General features: G+C 41.0%; 1 protein-coding gene across 4 annotated transcripts in view; it reads left to right on the top strand.

Moving 5' to 3' along the window:
* Positions 1–19202, top strand: part of BNIP2 (BCL2 interacting protein 2) — a 2487402-nt gene that overhangs the window by 321916 nt on the left and 2146284 nt on the right. For all 4 annotated transcript variants that reach the window (XM_044077377.1, XM_044077376.1, XM_044077379.1 and 1 more), the window contains exon 4: positions 15221–15394. In XM_044077377.1, the coding sequence (XP_043933312.1) occupies positions 15221–15394 (174 nt within the window). The remainder of the gene's footprint in view (positions 1–15220; positions 15395–19202) is intronic.

Genomic DNA, 19202 nt, shown 5'->3' with positions numbered 1-19202 from the left:
TTTTGTGGATCCTGGAGTGTCTTCTGACACTTGCCCAGAGTGTCCCACCGAAGAAGTCCTCCGGAAGAGGTTGAGTAAGAGAAGGCACATGGATTCCCCTGGAAAATCCTTCACCACCAACACCAATTTCAAGGAAGGCGAAGGGTCCCCAGGTTGCCACCCAACAAAGTTTCCTTTGGAGACATTCTAGAAATCCTACACCAGTGAGGGGGCTAGTCTGCCCAAAACTCTTGCCCGGTAGAACTGGTTCTGTGTGAGACTTTCGGGTCTGGCCCATCTACTACCTGGGTGCCTGCGACCCACTAATGGAGCTATTGTCAACTAGGGCATGGAAGCAGCCGGATACGGTAGAGCCAATCCCCAACCAGGCAGACAAGATTTTGAGCACCCCTTCAGACAAGACCTTTTGGACTAAGGATATCCCAGTAGATGCTATGGTTGTTCCGGCAGCCATCAAGAAGGAGCTCTCACAAGCGAGCTGTTCTGTCCACCCTCCCAACAGAGAATCACAAGCATTGGACAGATGTGGGAAAAGAGTTTATGACTCTTCCACGTTTACCTTGAGGGCATTAAACTGCTTATCACATTTCACTGTGCTGCAAAGGTATCTGGTGAAGGAACTTTCTAGCTCGTCCTGAGTCCATGTTTGCTGAGGAACTGAAGACCTTTTCCTCCAGACTGGGCACCCTTCAGTCACTGGCAACCTTCAGTCACTGGCTAATGCAGTGTAAGATTGCGGAGCCTTTCAAACATTCTTTTATCAGTGCCCCCTTTGTTGGCTGCACCTTGTTTGGGCCTACGGTTCATGACACACACTCCTGCAGTGAAAAAGATGGAAAGACCCTCTCTGTTGTCGGGATCTGTTTTTCTACCCCACAAAAGTCCTTTTCTGGGAACCAACGTGGAGTAAAAAGATGTGGTTTCGTAAGTCGTAGAGTCCTTTTCAAGACACACAGGGAGATTCATCCCCAGTGACAGAGGGGGGAACAACCAGAATGGAAAATTCCACTCACGTGGCAGAGGGGGTTCGCAAAATGAAGGATCATGGGAAACTTACTCAGACCAGCCCTTCCAGCGCTCTGGAGCAGTTGGCCTAGCTGCCTTCCTCTGAAGGTATTCGTGAGAGCTTCTCCCTGCACGTATCAGCCTGGATGGCCATCAGAAATGATCACTGAGTGCTAAGGATTGTATCCAGAAGATACTACATTCCCTTTTTAGAATCTCCCAAACAAAAAAAATTGCCTGCCCTATGTTCCACCCAGTCATAGGAGGGATGCAGCCTTAGAAATCGAAAAACTACTAGACAAGAGAGTCTTCCAGAGTGCCCTCCCAATCAAGTCAGATTGGGTGTTTACTCCAGATTCTTTTTAGTGCGCAAAAAAATAGGGGACTTGCGGCCTGCTCTGGACTTGACCACCCTGAATAAGTCAGTGGAACACACGAAGTTCAGGATGGCCACGATTCAGTCCATCTTACCTCTTCTGAGAATGAACGATTTGGATGTGCTGTGTAGACCTGAAGGATGTGGAGTGTCCCATAAATATGGACAGCCACTCCAGGCATTATCTACATTTCAGGCTGGGAGCGAGTCACTACCAATTCAAATCACTCCTGTTTGACCTCACCACAGCCTCCAGGTGTTCAAATGTTTGGTAGTCGTGACAGCACACCTCAGGCTGCAAGGTTTCCAGATTTTTCTTTATCTAGATGACTGGCTTCTGACTGCTTCAACCAAGCATCTACTGATCCAGGCCAGGGACTCTCTTTTACATCTGGCTCCACTCCTAGGAATCACAATCAATAATTCCCAAGTTTTTACAGAAGGCTTTCAGATTGAAGAACAAGGTAATCCTCATTGCCCCCTTCTGGCCCTGACAAACTTGTTTTGCCTTTCTTTGGTCTCACCTGATGTACACACTATTGAGGTTGGAGCTGATTATAGACCTCCTTTCTCACCTGTCAGGGCATCCCCACACAGACCTTCAGGGTTTGAAGCTAACTGCATGGTTGCTGCAGTTCTGATGATGGCAGGATGTCCCAGGCTTTCTTCCCCTGTCCACAGGATTCTGATCTCCTCCCTTAGGTCTTCAACCTGCAGTATTTATAAAAGTAAATGGAAAAGATTCTCTATTTACGGCTCATGATGCGGTCGATTTGGATTTTTTTTGGCATCCCTCTTCCACAGAGGTGCTAGCTACTCCACTGCTTAGGTCCAGCTTGCAGTGATTTCCAACTTTCATTTAGGCCTAGATTCTTCCCCCGGCATCATCTAAACTTTGTAAAGCCTTCCTTAGAGTACCTTTTTGGTTCGCTCAGCGATCAAAGACCCTACCCCTCCATGGGACCTGACTATGGTTCTGCAAGTGTTGGTTCATCCTCCCTTTGATTCAGCAGCTACAGTTGACTTACAATTTCTGCCCTGGAAGACCCTTTTTCTAGTGGCTATCACCTCCGCGAAAACAGTGTCTGAACTTCAAGCTCTTTCTTCTAAATTCCCGTACCTAATTTTTCACAAAGACAGGGTAACCTTACTTACAAACCCATCCTTTTTGCCTAAGGTAGCCAAAGAAAGGAACATTAATCAGTCTGTCAATCTTTCCCATCTTTTTCCTAATCAGAATAAAGGAGAGTACACCCTTCATTTGCTGGATGTACATAGGCAATTAAGTTTGTACTTGGACAGAAACAAATCCTTCAGGAAGTCTGAGACAGTTGTTTGTATCCTTCTCTGAGGGAAAGAAAGGAAAATCCATTATGAAGGTTACTCTGTCTAGATGGTTGAGAGACTGTATTTCCTTTGTCTTTTCGGCCAGAAACATACCCTTGCCTGGTGCTATTAAAGCTCGTTCTACAAGGACTATGGTGACTTCTCAAGCTTTTTGGTGCAGGGTTTTGATTGAAAATATTTTTGCTGCAGCTACCTGGTCAAATCCTCATACATTTGTTTCACATTATAAGTTGGATATTATATCCAGAAGCAGGGGTGACTTTGGCTGTGCCATATCCTTCCATGAGAGCCACCTGGAGTTTTTGATAGCTGGGGACTCTGTCCCACAGGTTAATGAAAATGAAGATGACAACATCGGATAAAGAAGTTATGTTCTTACCATAACGTTCCATCTGTGTTGTCCATCTTCATTTTTCATTAACCACCCCCCCCCCTCCAGTCTTTGGGAGACCTGGTGGAGCTCTCAAAGTAACTTCTGTTCCTTTGGGATGAGCTCCTGATCTCTTTTCTCATCGTTTTTGAATGATTATCTTTATGTAAGATAGAAATTTTTGGTTCTTATGCTATGGGCAAACTCGAGCTGAGGTAATGTGGTGAAGTGGTGCTTTGTGGGTAAAAAGCAGGAGCTCAACTCTGGAGTCTCAAGCTTGGAGCGGCTGATCAGTTCCAAGGGTCGGAACCGAGACCCACAGGTTAAAGAAAAATGAAGCTGGACAACACAGATAGAACGTTATGGTAAGAACATAACATTTTTTTTATTCACCATTAATTATATATCTCGTAAAAATATGAAACTGTATCAGAAAGTTTCGCAACACCAAAATGTCCTTTTTCTGGGTTTTATTCAATGCAGAATAATACCATCTGCAAATAATGACAACTTTTCTTGATTACCATACCAGTTATATCCTGGAATTTCAGAGTCCCTTGTTTTCTTTGCCAGTGGCTGTAGATATGGAGCAAGTAAAGGGAAAAGAGGACATCTCTCTTGGTTCCTCTGTTCAAGCGTAACTTTGAGAGAAACCTGCCCATCTTAGTTCTTGCCTCTTATCCTTCATATATCTTCTAATAAATCTATTATTTTATAGTAGGAATTCAAATGCTTCTGTGCCCAACTTATAAAATCTCATCTTACTCTTTTGAATGCTTTTTCTGCATCAAGACCCACAAACAACAGCGGTATTTTTCTTGCATTCTGCTTCCCTCTGGATCATCATTTTTCTGTTAATGTTGTCAGATGCTTGCATCCCCCACCCCACCCACAGAACCGCATTGATCCATATCTTTCAACTTTGGCAATACCTTTGCATTTACTTGGCCAGCATACGCATAAGCACTTTATAATCATGGTTTAAAAGTTGAAATGAGTCTGTATGAAACTTGGTTTGATTGTTGTCGCCCTATTTGTGGTGATACTGTCACCACAGCTTTCTTCCAAGATGCTGGTGCTTCCCCAACTTTTAAAATACCATTAAACAAAACCTTCCAGATCAGTATCACTTTTTTCCCTCCTAACTTCCAAACCTCCACATTAATACAGTCTGTTTCTGGAGACTTCCCTGCAGATTGGATTATACATCACTATTTTTTTACCTCATCTCCACCTATCTTTAACTATTAGTTGTTGAGCCTCATCTTCTCTAAACCTTGACAGAATTAAGTATTCCATAAATATTTCTGTTCTTTCTTGGTTTCTACATTTCTGTGCTTTATATACGTTTTCATAAAATTTCCAAAATATCTCTAATACTTCTGTAGGATCTCTGGTTATTTTTCTTGTCATAGACTCCGTAAATTTAGCAATATCCCTTTCTACTTTTGTTTCTTAAGTCACTGTTGTAAAAGTTTTTGTGCTCTGGCACTATCAAAGAATAGTTGCTTAACTGCACTGTTTCTAAACACATGCTTATTAACCAAATGCTCTCCTTTTTTTGTCTTTAGCACTCTGCAGTTACTCCTCTTGTTTTTTGAAAGCCCCCTTATTCTGCAATAATTTAACCTTTGTCAGCCATTCTAAATAATTGCTATTACGTCTTAACCATATCTTTTTCTCTTTTATTTCTACCATATTGTAAACTCCATTTTCATTTTATCCCTCTCACTAGCTATCACTTCTGAAGAAATTTCTGTCTTCCGTAATAACCCTTGAATGATTTCCATTATCTGTCCCTTAAATACACCTCTTTTTAACGGGTAGGTTGGAAAGTGCGAATGTCTCATTTTTCACTTCATTACCCCACATTTTTTATCTTAGTTTTTATACGTGCATGATCAGGAATGGTTATTGGATGTGTGTTACAGCTTTCAGTTAAATCTGTCTGTTAATTTCTGTGCAGTCTAGCCCAGTTATTGTACCTTTGGAAGTAAAATGCAAATTTTGTCAGAGTTCCTGCTACTAAATTCATACCAAATATTTTCATAAATTTCTTCAGAAATTTACCGTTTTGTTATTTTCTGTTCTAGGTCCCCCTGATACATCCCAACTATTTCAAATCAAGTTTCAGTCACCACCAGTAAGTAATATTCTTTGCTGAAGGCTGATCATTTCTCCCAAAATTTTAAGCGCCATAATAGATTTTGGTAGAATATAAATATATGCCATCGTAATCCTCTTCCCTTGCCAATAGTCCCCTTACTATCACTAATCCACCATTAGTTTTTTTTTTTTCACTTTTCATTTACTTTTGGAGCCCCTCTAATAATCTCTCCCTTTTACTTTGTCCATGATATTCTGCTAACTATCCATCATGAAATCTTTTCTTTGTCAAATTCACATGTTAATTTATTTACAAATGTGTCTCCCACAATAATGCTATTTGCACTTTGCATTTCTTAATATAATTCAGTACTCTTTCCTTTTTTGACTATACATGTGGGGTCATTACTTTCCATGATAATATGGCTAGAGTAGCCATTACGATAAAAACAAAAAATATTATTTCCATGTGTTATATATGACAGTTTTTTGAATGTGTATTTCTAACTTTTGTCATGTATGTTCATAGCCTAGCCAAGCATCCCAATTGCATCTTGCAAGTTTATGTATGTGCCTTAGAGGTTATTTTAAGAGGTATGTGTAAGCTAAGGTAAGATTTGCATGCTGCCTGTGTTCATTAGCGATGTAGGTACTAAACCAGGGGTGTAGTTCCACTTTTCAGTATGCTGGTATAGGTTTCACTTGAACAGTGTTAGGCAAGAGCACTGCCTCACAAGGCTGGAAGTCTGGTATAGAAAAAAGGAATTATCTGATACACATACCTCTGTCTCCAGTGCATCCTGTTTATGTCACATACAAAGTTTAAGTTCCTAGATCAAGTAATTCTGATGCTATTCATTTTGCTGATGTGCAAAAATTCCATCAGAGTGAAATCCAAGGATGCATATGCTCCTTCAGAGTTGGATCCAAAGATACCTTGTATGCAAGGCAACGTAGAATGATTTCCTTACTATCTTAGACTCACATTGGTCAAAAGCCAGGTTACTGTCTACATGCATTGCCAAATAAGTCACTACTTGTTTTACTCTTAGGGGTGTGCTGTTGGTGAGATCATTTTCTAGGATGGCTGACTTCCTTAGAGGTACTATTATAAATTTCTTGACATTGAGTTTTAACTTGTGAGTTTGGCACCAGTCATTTGTCTGTGTTGGTCCTTCCTGTAGGATGTTTATGTCTTGGGAAGATTTTATGACTGCTCCAAGTTTGCAATCATCTACAAACTTGAGCAGCCTGAGGCCCTTGATAATTGGCTTTGACGTTTGTGGAGTAGATGCCAAAAAGGAACAGACCCAGCACCAGAGCCCTGAGGGACTCCACTAGTGACTGTCCTCTTTTGTGGAGGTAGTCTTCCCTGTCCCAACTTCCTTGGTCCCATCTAAGAGCCGATAAAGCTAGGCAGTATTCTCTGTTTTGACGTCATCTATTGCCTTGGTGACCTTCTCAAAAGAAGTCCACCAGCTTGACTAGGTATGATGTGTCCTTGATGAAAACAAAACTGTATTGGATCCAGTGTTTGAAGGTTTTCTATGGCCTTATTTATCATTTCCATGATAATTCATTCATAGCTTTGCATGTGGGACTAGTGAGACTTATGGATCTTTAGTTTCCAGGGTCCATTGATGGCCCACCCTTCTGCAGAGGGATGACAAGGTTCTCCACTCATGTGGCAGAAAGCCTGTCAGCAGGCTGTGGTTAAATAGTGACTCCAGTGGTCCTGTTAGGTTATGTTTCAAGTTGTTTAGGTGGCATCCTTGGATGTTATTGGGGCCTATCGATACAGTGTTTTTGGCCCAGAGAACACATCTAAAATTTGCTTCTTAGTGATAGTTGGGGGTTGCTTTGTTTGATGGCATTTCATGAAGGGCAGCCAGGGAGAAAGAGGGTAAAATTGGAGCTGAAATTGTCAGCAGGTGGATTTGCTGTATCTTTTTCCTCCGTGTAGGTGGCTCCATTTACAACCATTTCTGCACACTACTGTGTGCTGCCTTTGAAGTTTCAGACTTGGCTAAAGAAAGCCTTCTGGTTATCCATTCCTTGGGAGACTACCTTTACCTCAAAATTGGTCTTAGAAGACTTAATCTACCCTTTTAATTATTTTTTTAGATTGATGAGTGTATTATCTGCTGGGCATAGTACTTGTTAATTTTGTCTATGCCTTTTTTGTTGTTGTGATGTTCATCATGTTACACTACTGCAGTCATCACACATGGGTTATCCTGCCGTCAGGCGGTCCCGCAGTCGGCCAGAGTTCCAAAGTCCTGGTCCAGCGTCGGTTGCTGTCGCTTCTTCCCTGACGTCAGTGCGCCAGGGGTATATAAGATGCATCCGACTCCATTTTCTTCAGTCTTTCTTGCCACGCAGTGCCCGAAGCAGAAGCAGTATGCAAGTGCCGGTCAGCCGACTCCTGAGATTTTTGAAGTTGAATTTCAGATCCAAAGTCTTCAATAAAGCTAAGTACCCCATGTCAGAAAAAGTTAATTGTATTTCTTGTGGGAAGCAAATACCTCATAAGGACTTCCACTCTTACTGTATTCCATGCCTAGGCCCTGATCACAACGTCACTAGTTGTCGGTTTTGTGCTAGATTTAACAAGCGCACTATAAAAAGACGTTTTGATTTTGCTCTGCACTACTTTGGCTGAAGGTTCTCCAGGCATGGCAAACCACGTCGGCCAGGGGCCACATGCGACCCCGTTAAACGCTTGATTAAAAAACTTGAAAAAAAAAATTTATAAAATTGTTTAACCTTGTTTTTGTTTTATTTGATGTTTCCTCACTGTTTCCTCACTAGATGGACGATATATTGGCTTTGTTGAGGTGAAGAGTGCGCCTATTATTCCACATTTGCACTTTGCACTTTACACTTTGCCCTCTGATCTGATAAGGCGGCGGAAAAGAAGTGAGAAAGGTGAATGAAGAGAGTCAGTCTTCAGAGTTGGATAACTAAATATTTTTCACTGAACACCGATCATCTGCTGTTTGCCTGATATGCCAAGAAACTGTGGCGGTTTTTAAAAGTAATATATTTGCCACCACTTTTATACATTAACGCTTATTAATTAATCGCAACATGTAATGCGTCTCCGTGATACGCAAAATTGTTAAAATAAACAGTCTTGCAGATCATCAATATACGCTTCACAGAGACTGTTTTGCTGCTGTTTGCGTCCTCCTTGCTGTGGTGGCTTGGCTGCACGAAACAAATTGAATAAGGAAAACAGGACAGGACAAAATTTTCTGCATCTTTTTGAAAAAAAAAAAAAGAGGAGAGGAGAGAGTGTGATATCCTGAAGGATAACAGTACTTTCAGTGCTTTAAAATAAAATGGTCATTTTTATTTATTTTCAGTTTTTTTAAAGACTCATTTCATTTCAGAGATTTTGATTTTTTTTTTTTCTTCATTTTCATTGGAAATTAAAATATTTTTTTCGTTTATCCAGTGTCCAATTTGTATTTTACAATGAGGTGATGTTTTGCCATCTATCTATCTGCTCCCCCCTCGGCCAAATGTTATGTTAGAATGTAATGTGGAGGCCCCAAAAAAGCAAACCCTGAATTATACTATGCTGTCGGATCAACCGACGACCGCATTTCTGAAAAAACGCAAAGACAAGGATAAAGACAGGCATCCGAGGTCCAAAACCAATGACGAAACCTCTTCTAGGCCAGTCGCCGGTTCTCAGTGAGGTGCTTTCGCAGCCCCGGACACCCGCTACCTCAGAGCCACAGGCCGACTCCCACGTGGAGACAACTAGGCCTCTGGAAACTCAAGGTATTGGGCTTACGGAAACTAATCCCTCAGATGGGACCGGAGCCGCTGAGCAGGCACCGTCTTCTGAAGGTGTTTTCAGACCTTCACAAGTTATCATTAAATCAACAGCCAAAACAAAGGTACCATTAAAGACAAAGAAACAAGTGCAGCATTCTCCTGGCCAGTCCTCCATACCTAAGAAACAGATGCTTAAAATGGCCAAAAGATCTCATTACTCTAATCAGGGTGTTCCCATCCCCCTCCTGAGAAAAAGCCTAGGCAGGATACAGACTATGACTCCTCTGATCAGGTTCCCATTTCCTCTGATTCCTCTTCAGACCAGGGATACTCTTTACTCCCCTATGAGGACTCTGATGCTGAGGAATCTATCCCTTCAGCCTCTCCTCCTGAGGATTACTCTTTTGGGGAAACTTTACATACCATGAGGGAACTTTACATACCATGAGGGAACATTTCCATTAGGAAAGTCATGAATACTCAGAATCTTAGAAAGGGCTCAGGGATTTCCTCTTATTGCCTCAGCACAGGCCCCTGGCTATTCTGCCTGTACTAGACATTGTGGATGATGTGTTCTCTGAATCCAGCTTATCTCCTGACTCTTTGCCCCCTGCTCCTGCCAAGCCAGATAGGTATTATAGAGTCCCTGACTCACAAGTTTCTTTACAAAAACCCTTCTGCTGATCCAGAAAATATTTCTCAGGGTCCAAAAGGGGTTAAGGCTTCCATTGCAAAAAGTCCAGTACCCTCTGACAGAGATTCCAGAGCTTTGGATAGATGGGGGAAGAAAGTATACATGTCTGCAACTTTAGAAGTAAGAACTTTAAATTGCCAGTTTCACATGCTTAAGTACCAACAATATTTAATGGCTCAGTTAAAACAGAAAATGCTTTCTAGCTCAGAAGCTCCTGATTGTAAAGAAGTGCAGGATTTATTGCATGCAGTTGAACAGGTGGGAAAACATACTCTGCAATGTGGTTTTGATTCTTTAGAGGCCTCTTGTAGAGCCGCAGTTACAGGTTCTGTTATTCAAAGACATGCGTGGTTAAAAGGACAGAGTTTACCTGAACATGTTAAGACAAAGTTATTGGATGCTCCTTTACAACATGATACCTTGCTTAGTGTTAAGGCAGAAGAGGTGTTAAAGAAAATGGAGGATAAGGCTAAATCTATGCAAACAGTCAAGGATTTCTTACAGGTACAGCCACCTCGGTTTAGCAGAAATTGGCCAACAAAAAAATTGGTCCTTTCCAGTGTCAGACAGGCCACAGAGAGGCAGATGCAGACGCCCAAGAGGCAGATCTCAACCCCAAGGCTCAAACAGACAATGACAGTGGGGCACCTCAACCCCAAAAGGAGGTGAGGACAAGTCTCAACCTTACAGGAAACAGTCACGACTTTCCCTTGCGTACGCCAAGCACGTCCCTTCTGGAAACCCCCTTAGGGGGAAAACTAACACTTTTTTTCTCAAAACTGGCAAACAATCACCCAAGACAAATGGGTCCTGAATATTGTGTCTCAAGGTTACAGATTCCAATTCCATACTTTATCAAAGCTAAAAGGAATGCCAGACCTGCCACAAAATCTATGGGCAGAGGCACAAAAACAAATTTCAGCCCTCATGGACATGAGAGCTATACAAGAAGTACCACAACAGGAACAAGGACAAGGATTTTTCTCAAGACTCTTCCTGGTCCCCAGAAAGGACAAAGCCTGGAGGCCTATACTGGACCTTTCAATTCTGAATACTTACCTGGATATTCCGAAATTCAAAATGTTGACATTACAGCAGCTTCTACCCATGCTGGGCAAGAAGGCTTGGCTTTGTTACTCTGGACCTCAAAGAGGCATACCTGCATGTCCCTATCAGGCAAAATTGCAGAAGATACCTCCGATTCAAAGCTGGTACAAGGCACTACCAATTCTCTGCACTGCCCTTTGGCTTATCTACTGCGCCCAGGGTCTTCACAAAGTGCCTGGCACCAGTAATTGCAGTTTGCAGACAAAAAGGGATTCAAATGTATCAATTCCTGGACGACTGCCTCATTCAAGCAGAGACAAAGGACATTCTTTTACAGCATCTGGCATTTGTGAAAAGGTTGCTAATTTCTCTAGGGTACACAGTAAACGAAAAGAAGTCAAAACTAGTGCCTTCACAACAGATTACATTCCTGGGTGCCAGCTTAAATACAACGGCCCAGATGGCTTACCTCACTCCAGACAAACAAGTGGAACTAACTCAATATTTTTAACTATTGGCAAAAACGTCCCATCTCCCTGCAAAAAAAATTCTGCAGGCCCTGGGATTCATGGCATCCTGCATACTACTAATACCATATGCCAGACTGCATATGAGGAAATTACAATGGTACCTAAAAAGTGTTTGGACTCAACATTCTAACAGTCTAGAAGCAGTAATTCCAATAATTCCCTGCCTACAACAGGAGTTTCGATGGTGGGCACAGGCATGTCACCTAAACAAGGGTCAGCCTTTTACCCAACCCACAGCCAGGCAAACTCTAACAGATGCTTCGGATTATGCCTGGGGAGCACACATGGCAGGAACATGCATTCAGGGCAAGTGGACCACAGACCAGATGCATCTTCACATCAATCAGAAAGAGATGTTGGCTGTTCAAAATGCCCTGACAGCTTTCAAGGACCTTCTACACCCAGGACAACTATTACTAAAGACAGACAACTCCACAGTAATGTGGAACATAAACAAACAAGGGGGCACTCACTCTTATCCCCTATGCAGGCAAACCATGACCTTGTGGAACACAGCTCTAACGTACCACATTCACCTGCAAGCACAATTCCTGCCAGGAAAGAAAAACACTCTGGCAGACGACTTAAGCAGAAATATCATGGACCGTCACAAATGGAAATTGAAGCCACAAATCTTCAGCATGCTAACACAAAATTGGGGCTGCCCAGACATGGATTTTTTTGCCTCACTGTCTCTCCTTTCAAAAGTACTCTAAAAGCCAGACAAAATTGGGGCTGCCCAGACATGGATTTTTTTGCCTCCCCTCTGAATTGCCAACTACGAAAATTCTGCACAAGGACTTATCACAAGCAAGCATGGAAAGTGGATGCTCTTCTGTTCAGCTGGAAAAACCTAAAAGTCTATGCCTTCCCACCACTGCCTCTCCTTTCAAAGTACTCCTAAAAGCCAGACAAGAAAAAACACAGATGATCCTGATTGCTCCAGACTGGCAACCCCAGCACTGGTACCCTACCTTAAGGAACTTGGCTCAGGGCCCACCATGGATTTTGCCCCAAATTCCACACCTTCTGACTCAACAAAACAATCCGATCCTGCACGGTCAGCTCAAGACCCTAAACCTGGCTGCATGGCAGATACTTTAGTCAAAAAGGCAACACCTCTCTCTCTAAAGCTGTTATGGATGTCATTTTGGAGGCCAGGAGGCCTAGCACCAGGGAAGCTTACTCAGAAAAATGGAAGAGATTCTGTGCCTGGAACCAGGCTCACAGCCTTGACCCTCTTGTTCCAAACATTCCTCAGATTTTACAATACTTAACTGAGATGCTGGACAGAGGCCTATCCTTTTCATCAATTAAGATTCACGCCTCTGCCATTTCTGCACATTACAACATGGATCCTCCTTTATTCTCTCATCCCTTGCTAAAGCAGTACCTCAGAGGGGCTAAAAACATAAGACCGCCTCGGAGAGCACCAACACCAACTTGGGACCTCAATTTTGTTTTGGAAAAACTGACCCTACCACCTTTGAGTCAGCCAATACAGCTGATCTAAAATTTTTATCATGGAAAACGGCTCTGCTCCTGGCAGTAACTTCAGCACGAAGAGTCTCAGAGCTACAGGCATTAATGGCAGTGGAACCTTTTATAATTTTTCATCAAGATAGGGTATCTTTAAGGACAAACCCTACCTTCATGCCAAAGGTGGTATCTAGTGTGGCTCTTAACCAAACCATCCATTTGCCTACTTTTTATCCAAACCCCCAAAATAAAGGGGAGAAACTTCTGCATTCTTTGGACATAACACAGGCAGCTATGCTTCTACTTGGACAAACCAAAAGCTTTCAGGAAAACTGATCAACTGTTTGTAGCATATGCTGCAGGATCACAAGGCAAGGCTATCTCAAAGCAGACTATATCCAAATGGATAGGACACTGTATTCGGTACTGCTATACACACAGCATGGAAAATCAGTCCCTAATAACATTAGGCCTCATTCCACCAGGGCAACAGCCACTTCAGCAGCCTTTCTCAGAGGAGTACCTACCAAGGAAATTTTGGAGGCTGCAACTTGGAGTTCAGTGCACACCTTCACCAAGCATTGTCACCTGCCTCTTTACTCAAAATCCAGAGCAGGATTTGCCACTGCAGTTCTGCAGGGCCTCTTAGCCAATCCTAACTCTTTATAGACCAGCCACCCAAACTTGGCTTTGGGATTCAACCCAAGTGTGATGACTGCAGCAGTGTAACACGATGAACATAGTACAGTTTTGTACCTACCATAAATGTAGATGTTCGAGTGTTCACACTGCTGCAGTCCAGGTTACCCTCCCTCCATCCCCTCTGAACTAGCTAGACTTATCTATATCCTTCTATCCTATACAACCTTTGGGGTGTATTTGCTGGTAACTGAAGTTATTGTTTTTATTTTATATGTATATTTTTGGTTAGCAATATGTATTGCCTACCCACTTGGGGGCACCTGATGTCTGGGGCAAGAAAAACTGAAGAAAATGGTGTAGGATGCATCTTGTATACCCCTGGCGCACTGACGTCAGGGAAGAAGCGACAGCAACCGACGCCGGACCAGGACTTTGGAACTCTGGCCGACTGCGGGACCGCCTGACAGCAGGATAACCCAAGTGTGATGACTGCAGCAGTGTGAAGACTCGAACATCTACATTTATGGTAGGTACAAAACTGTACTTTTGTTGTAATCCTGTTTGTTTGGATTCTGCCAGGGTACTTTGTTTTTTGAATGAGCTCTGTGCTTATTTCTGGTAGGCACAGCTGTCTCGGTGCATTTATTGACATCATTATATCTTAAAGGTTCACTACTGAAGTCTCTTCTTAAATTGTTCTTATAGACTAACATATTAGGAAAAGGTTTTATCTTTCTAAATGTACAGTAGAGAGTCGATTATGCGAACAGTTAATTATCCGAACATATCCTCCCAAAGTTTTCAAGTAGGAAAAATCATGAAGGCTGGATATGTAAACATTATATGTATTCACTTGTTCATGTTTTTTGAGCTTATAGCTTGCTCGTGTGTGAAAAATATTCTTTGTTATCCACTAGAATTGCTCAGTGGTTGAGAAGTGTATTCCTTACATTCAGAAAAAAACAAGATTTTAAAAGTTTTTAATCTGATTCAATGTATGTCTGATTATCCGAACTACTTTAGGTCCCAATTAGTTCAGATAATCGACTCTACTGTAAAAGTCTGCAGCACACTATGTCCTTAGGATTAGAAAGGAGATTGAGAAGTGACTAGTGTGGCAGCTTGTTTTTGTATTGGAACTGCCCTTTGAAATGAAGAACCAGTGGAGTGAGAATTTCATATCAGAAACGCATTTTTGATTTAAGAATCAAGCGTGATGCGGTCAGATGAAAGGAGTGTAGCAGATGGACACTTCACTGAAGAAAAAGACTTGGTATTAGCAAGTATCAGCTGCTGTCACATAAGGAAGGTGGCAGCAATAACTTACAAGCTACTTTATCCTGTAAGAAGAAAAGGTGCCTTGTCAGGTATAGAAAGACGGCCTGATTCTTGCCAGACTGAGCAGAATAGTATGTAGCACTGCTGTCTGTCATTGATCTTTTTGTTACCCACTATACTTAACATAAGTTGGATGTTCTTAGCATGACCCACTTAAATATAATGTCAAGCCAGCACTCAAGCCTTCAACTTGTACATACCACACTCGTTATGTTGATGAAGCTGACACTACTGCAGGAGTGCAGAGCAGTAGAACAAAGGTGCTGTTATCTTTATAATTTTCTTCTTGTTACCATTATACCTGATTAATATGAGATAAATATCCTTAGCGTGACTGTTAAATATGTTGGCAGCTTGCATTGTAGTGCAGATTTTAAGCTGTGATTCCCTTGTTTATGCATGTATAATCTAATGGCCCACATTTTTTTAATGTGCTAGGTAAAATCTCTTTAAATAGTACTTTTTACAATGTTTAATTGGTGTTCTGATTTTCTTAGATGATCTTCCAAAACCTAAAACTACTGAATTGAGGAAAGGCTCAATCCCAGAGTATAGTGCAGCAGAAGAAAAAGATGATGAACGGCGGTGGCGATTGTTTAGAATTGGGGAGCAAGATCACAGAGTTGACATGAAAGCCATAGAGCCTTACAAAAAAGTAATCAGTCATGGAGGTATGTGCTGTTTGTTGCTTGAGCAATGGTCCATTGAGAAAGTGGTGGTGTATAAGGTCTAAGGAAGAAAAAATCTTTCTAGATCTGATTCTTTTGCACCCTTTTAGTTTTTGGTTACAGAATTTTAATATAATACGTACTTCTGATGTTGCCTTCATTGCTTTTCAACCTGTGAGTCTCTGATCCAAGCATCGAATGTGACTCTGCCGCATAACAAAGTTCCAGGCTCCAGCATCCAGCATCTGAGCTCCTCCCCTGCCCATGATGCTCCTCGCCTCCAAATCCCTCAGATCTTGTTTGCCGCACTGAGCTAAAAATAGGGTGTCTCGCACTCTGAGCTCCTCAGGGTTGTTTTGGTCAGGCCCAGCTACTTCTTGGGTGTCCCCCCTGTGGGATCCCCTTGTGTCCTGCAGGGAGTGGAAGGAACCGAACACAGTGGAACCAATCTCCAGGCAGCCCGGTAATATCCTTGGTACCCCTTCTGACCGCCCACACTGGACTAAGGGAATTCCTATCAATGCTATGGTGATTGCAGCCACCATCAAAAAGGAGCTGGCCCAGCAGAGCTCCACTGTCCATCCCCCTAATAAGGAGTCTAGGGCTTTAGACAGGTTCAGAAAGCAGCTTTATGCTTCAGCAACCTTCACTTTGCAAGCGCTGAACTACTTGGCACATGTAACTAGGCTACAGAGGGACTTAGTTAAGGAACTCTCTTGCTCTGTCCCAGAGTCCATGTCTGCTGAGGAACAGAAGACTTTTTCCTCAAGAATGGCCACCCTTCAGTCTATTTCTTTTTTTTTCAAAATTGATTTTTATTAAATTTTCAAGAAAACAAATGAAATTGCACTTATTATACACCACGGGTTAGTACATAAAGTATACAGAATAGCAACAGAGTTACCTAAAGTCAAGGTTACATAAAAAAAAACTAGTATTGGAACACAAGATAACAACCTAGTCACAACAATTCAAAGTCCCTTCTCTTATAATATTTCACTTAATAGCAATGGAATTAGAATAAAACTTGGTGCATAACAGATAATTCTTAATTCTATACTACGTCAATCTTAAAACTATTTACATTGTATACACATATATACACTGGTTGCCACTTATTAAAATATCATGTAAATAAATATTATTCTGAATGAAGCCATGTTTATGATCAATGAATTATCTAGTAGAACATTCCTTATTTTTAAACTATATTGTATGCTAACCCAAATTATAATCTTGAGGTATGATTATCTATGAGTTAATGTAATGGAGAAGTAAAGAAGTAGAGTGTAGCATTATATAATAGTTTAACCACAGGTTTAGGATATTAATTTAGTAAGGATTCCCCAATATTTCCTAAAATAGGACACTTTCTTTTTACTTATAGTTTTTAATTTGATAGCCATTACATACTTGAATGCTACATTTTTAAATTCTGTCCAAGAAATATTAGCTCTATTAAGCCAGTTAAGAGCGATATAGGATTTAGCCAGTGCACTTACAGTTACTATAAGATGTTTGGATTCTAGTGTATGTGTACTGGGGAAAATGTTTAGGATAGCCATTTCCCATGAGAGGGTAGATTTCATATAGCCTGATTTCTCCAAATTCACTCTCAGAGAACACCAAAGTTTATGGACAGTTTTGCAAGACCAGAAAATGTGAAGAGTGTCAGCAATTGTGTTGGGACAGAAGGGGCAGAAAGGTGAAAAGTTAGGGTTAATTTTATTTAGAAAGGATGGCGTATGATAGGCATTGTTATTAATCATGATTTGGGTATAAATTAGTTTTTTATAGGGTGCGAGTTTTGTGGTTATATCTATCGCTGTTAATTTTTTTTGTTCTGAAATATTTACATTTTTAGACATCCAGTAATTTGAAAATAAAATTTTGTTTTGGACCTTGTGTCTCTTTATTAGATTGTAGGTGTTTGAAAGCATTTTAGTTTTTAGTAGTAAACAAGAGACAATTTGTTGATAAACCTGAAATTCTTGTTGATTAACGGTGATTCCTGAAGTTTTTATGCTAACTAGATACCTTATTTGTTTGATTATCAGATGATATTTTTTGTTTGCCCCCAGGTGTTCAATGGCAGCGTCTAGAGATTTATCTTTTATTTGATAAAAATCCCAAATTGTGCTTTTTTTAATAATTGGGTACTTTTCTAGATTTATCATCTTATTATTTAACTTGATTTCAGGGTTCTTATGTATAGGTTGTGCCATAGTTAGGGAATTCTTTATATTTAGCAAAGAGAAGATATATTGAAAACTTAAAATCTTATTAATTTTTATCGGATGGATATTGAGTTTTCTTAGACTTTCCCTGCTAAGAAAGGGGAGAGCTTTTGGATTAACATTAAAAGTGGCCAAGTAATGGTAATAAATTTTTATCCAAAGAGGGAACCAACAGGTTTCATGTGGGTCATAATGAATTAGGCGAATGATATGATTAGCATGAATGATATGATAGTATGTCTTGAAATCAGGGAGATTCAAGCCACCTTTTCTTTTAGGTAATGCAAGTTTTTTGTAGCTAATTCGCACATTCTTCAGATGCCACAAAAATTTACTTAATGTTATTTCCAATTTGGCAAATAATTTATTAGTCATGAATTGACTAATGGCTTGAATTTGATACAGGATTTTTGGAAGAATATTCATTTTTATGATTGATGCTTTGGAAAGGAGAGAGAGGTTTAATTTTTCCCATCTAGTCAGGTCCTTTGTGATTTTTGTCCAGACCACGTACAAATTTTCTTTGGGTATTTCCCTTTGTGGATGCAAAAAAGTGACCCATAGATATTTCAGTGAGTATTCTGTTTTAACTTTAGAGTCTGGAAAGAAAATCTCCTTATGGCTTAAAGGATTTAATGGAAAATTTTTTGATTTACTTTTGTTCATAACATAATTATATAATTCTGAGAATTTGTCAATAGAATTTAAAATTTTTATCAGATCAGTGGAAGGGTATTGGAAAAATATGTTGAGGTCATCAGCATAAGCTGTAAATTTGGTTAGTATCTTTGAAACATAAACAGAGTGATTATATGTTTTTTGACTTAACTTTAAGAGGAGAGCTTCTAAGTAGAGATTGAATAGATATGGAGAAAGTGGGCATCCTTGATGAGTCATCCTTATCCTTGATAAGTCTATTTCTTAACACATCCATGAGGTTGATCTCTCATGCTGTAGAGGGTGCCTCACAGGCAGCTGGTTCAGGCATTGCCACCAGATGCCACACCTGGATGTGACTTTTCAAAACCGTATAAGGTGTCCTTCATCAACGCTTCTTTTGATGGATCAGCACTTTTCAGTCCAACAGTTAGACATGCTCTCCCAAAGTGAAAAGGATGGAAAGAGCTTGTCTGCCATCGGGATACGCTTCTCTACTCCACAGTGGATCTTTTCCAGGAACCAGCATGGAGGTAAGAAGTTGTGGCTCCATAAATCGCAAGGTCCTTTTCTGGATTCACAAGGGGATCTTTCTCTCAGAGGCAGAGGGGGAAATGGTTATAATGACAGATGCCACCCTTGTGGTAGAAGAGGTCTGATGAACCAAGGGTCTCGAGATTCTTTCTCTGACAGACTCAGTCAACGATCCTGAGTGATTTTCTGATTGCTCGACTCTGGAGGCAGTCGGGGGACATTTGTCTGTACACCCAACAGCCTGGGAAGCCATGACAAAAGATTGCTGGGTGTTCAAAATTATATCCAGAAGCTATTCCATACACTTTTTTCAAAAACCATCGCCAAACAAAATCCTCCCTAATGTTCCATCCAAGCAACGGGAGGCTGCAGCATTAGAGATT

The sequence above is a fragment of the Protopterus annectens genome, chromosome 7.part0 (assembly GCF_019279795.1).
Source record: "Protopterus annectens isolate FY-2018-M chromosome 7.part0, PAN1.0, whole genome shotgun sequence".
Lineage (NCBI taxonomy): Eukaryota > Metazoa > Chordata > Ceratodontiformes > Protopteridae > Protopterus > Protopterus annectens.
The sequence above is the reverse complement of the archived record's forward strand: the minus strand, read 5'-3'. Positions and strand labels throughout refer to the sequence as shown.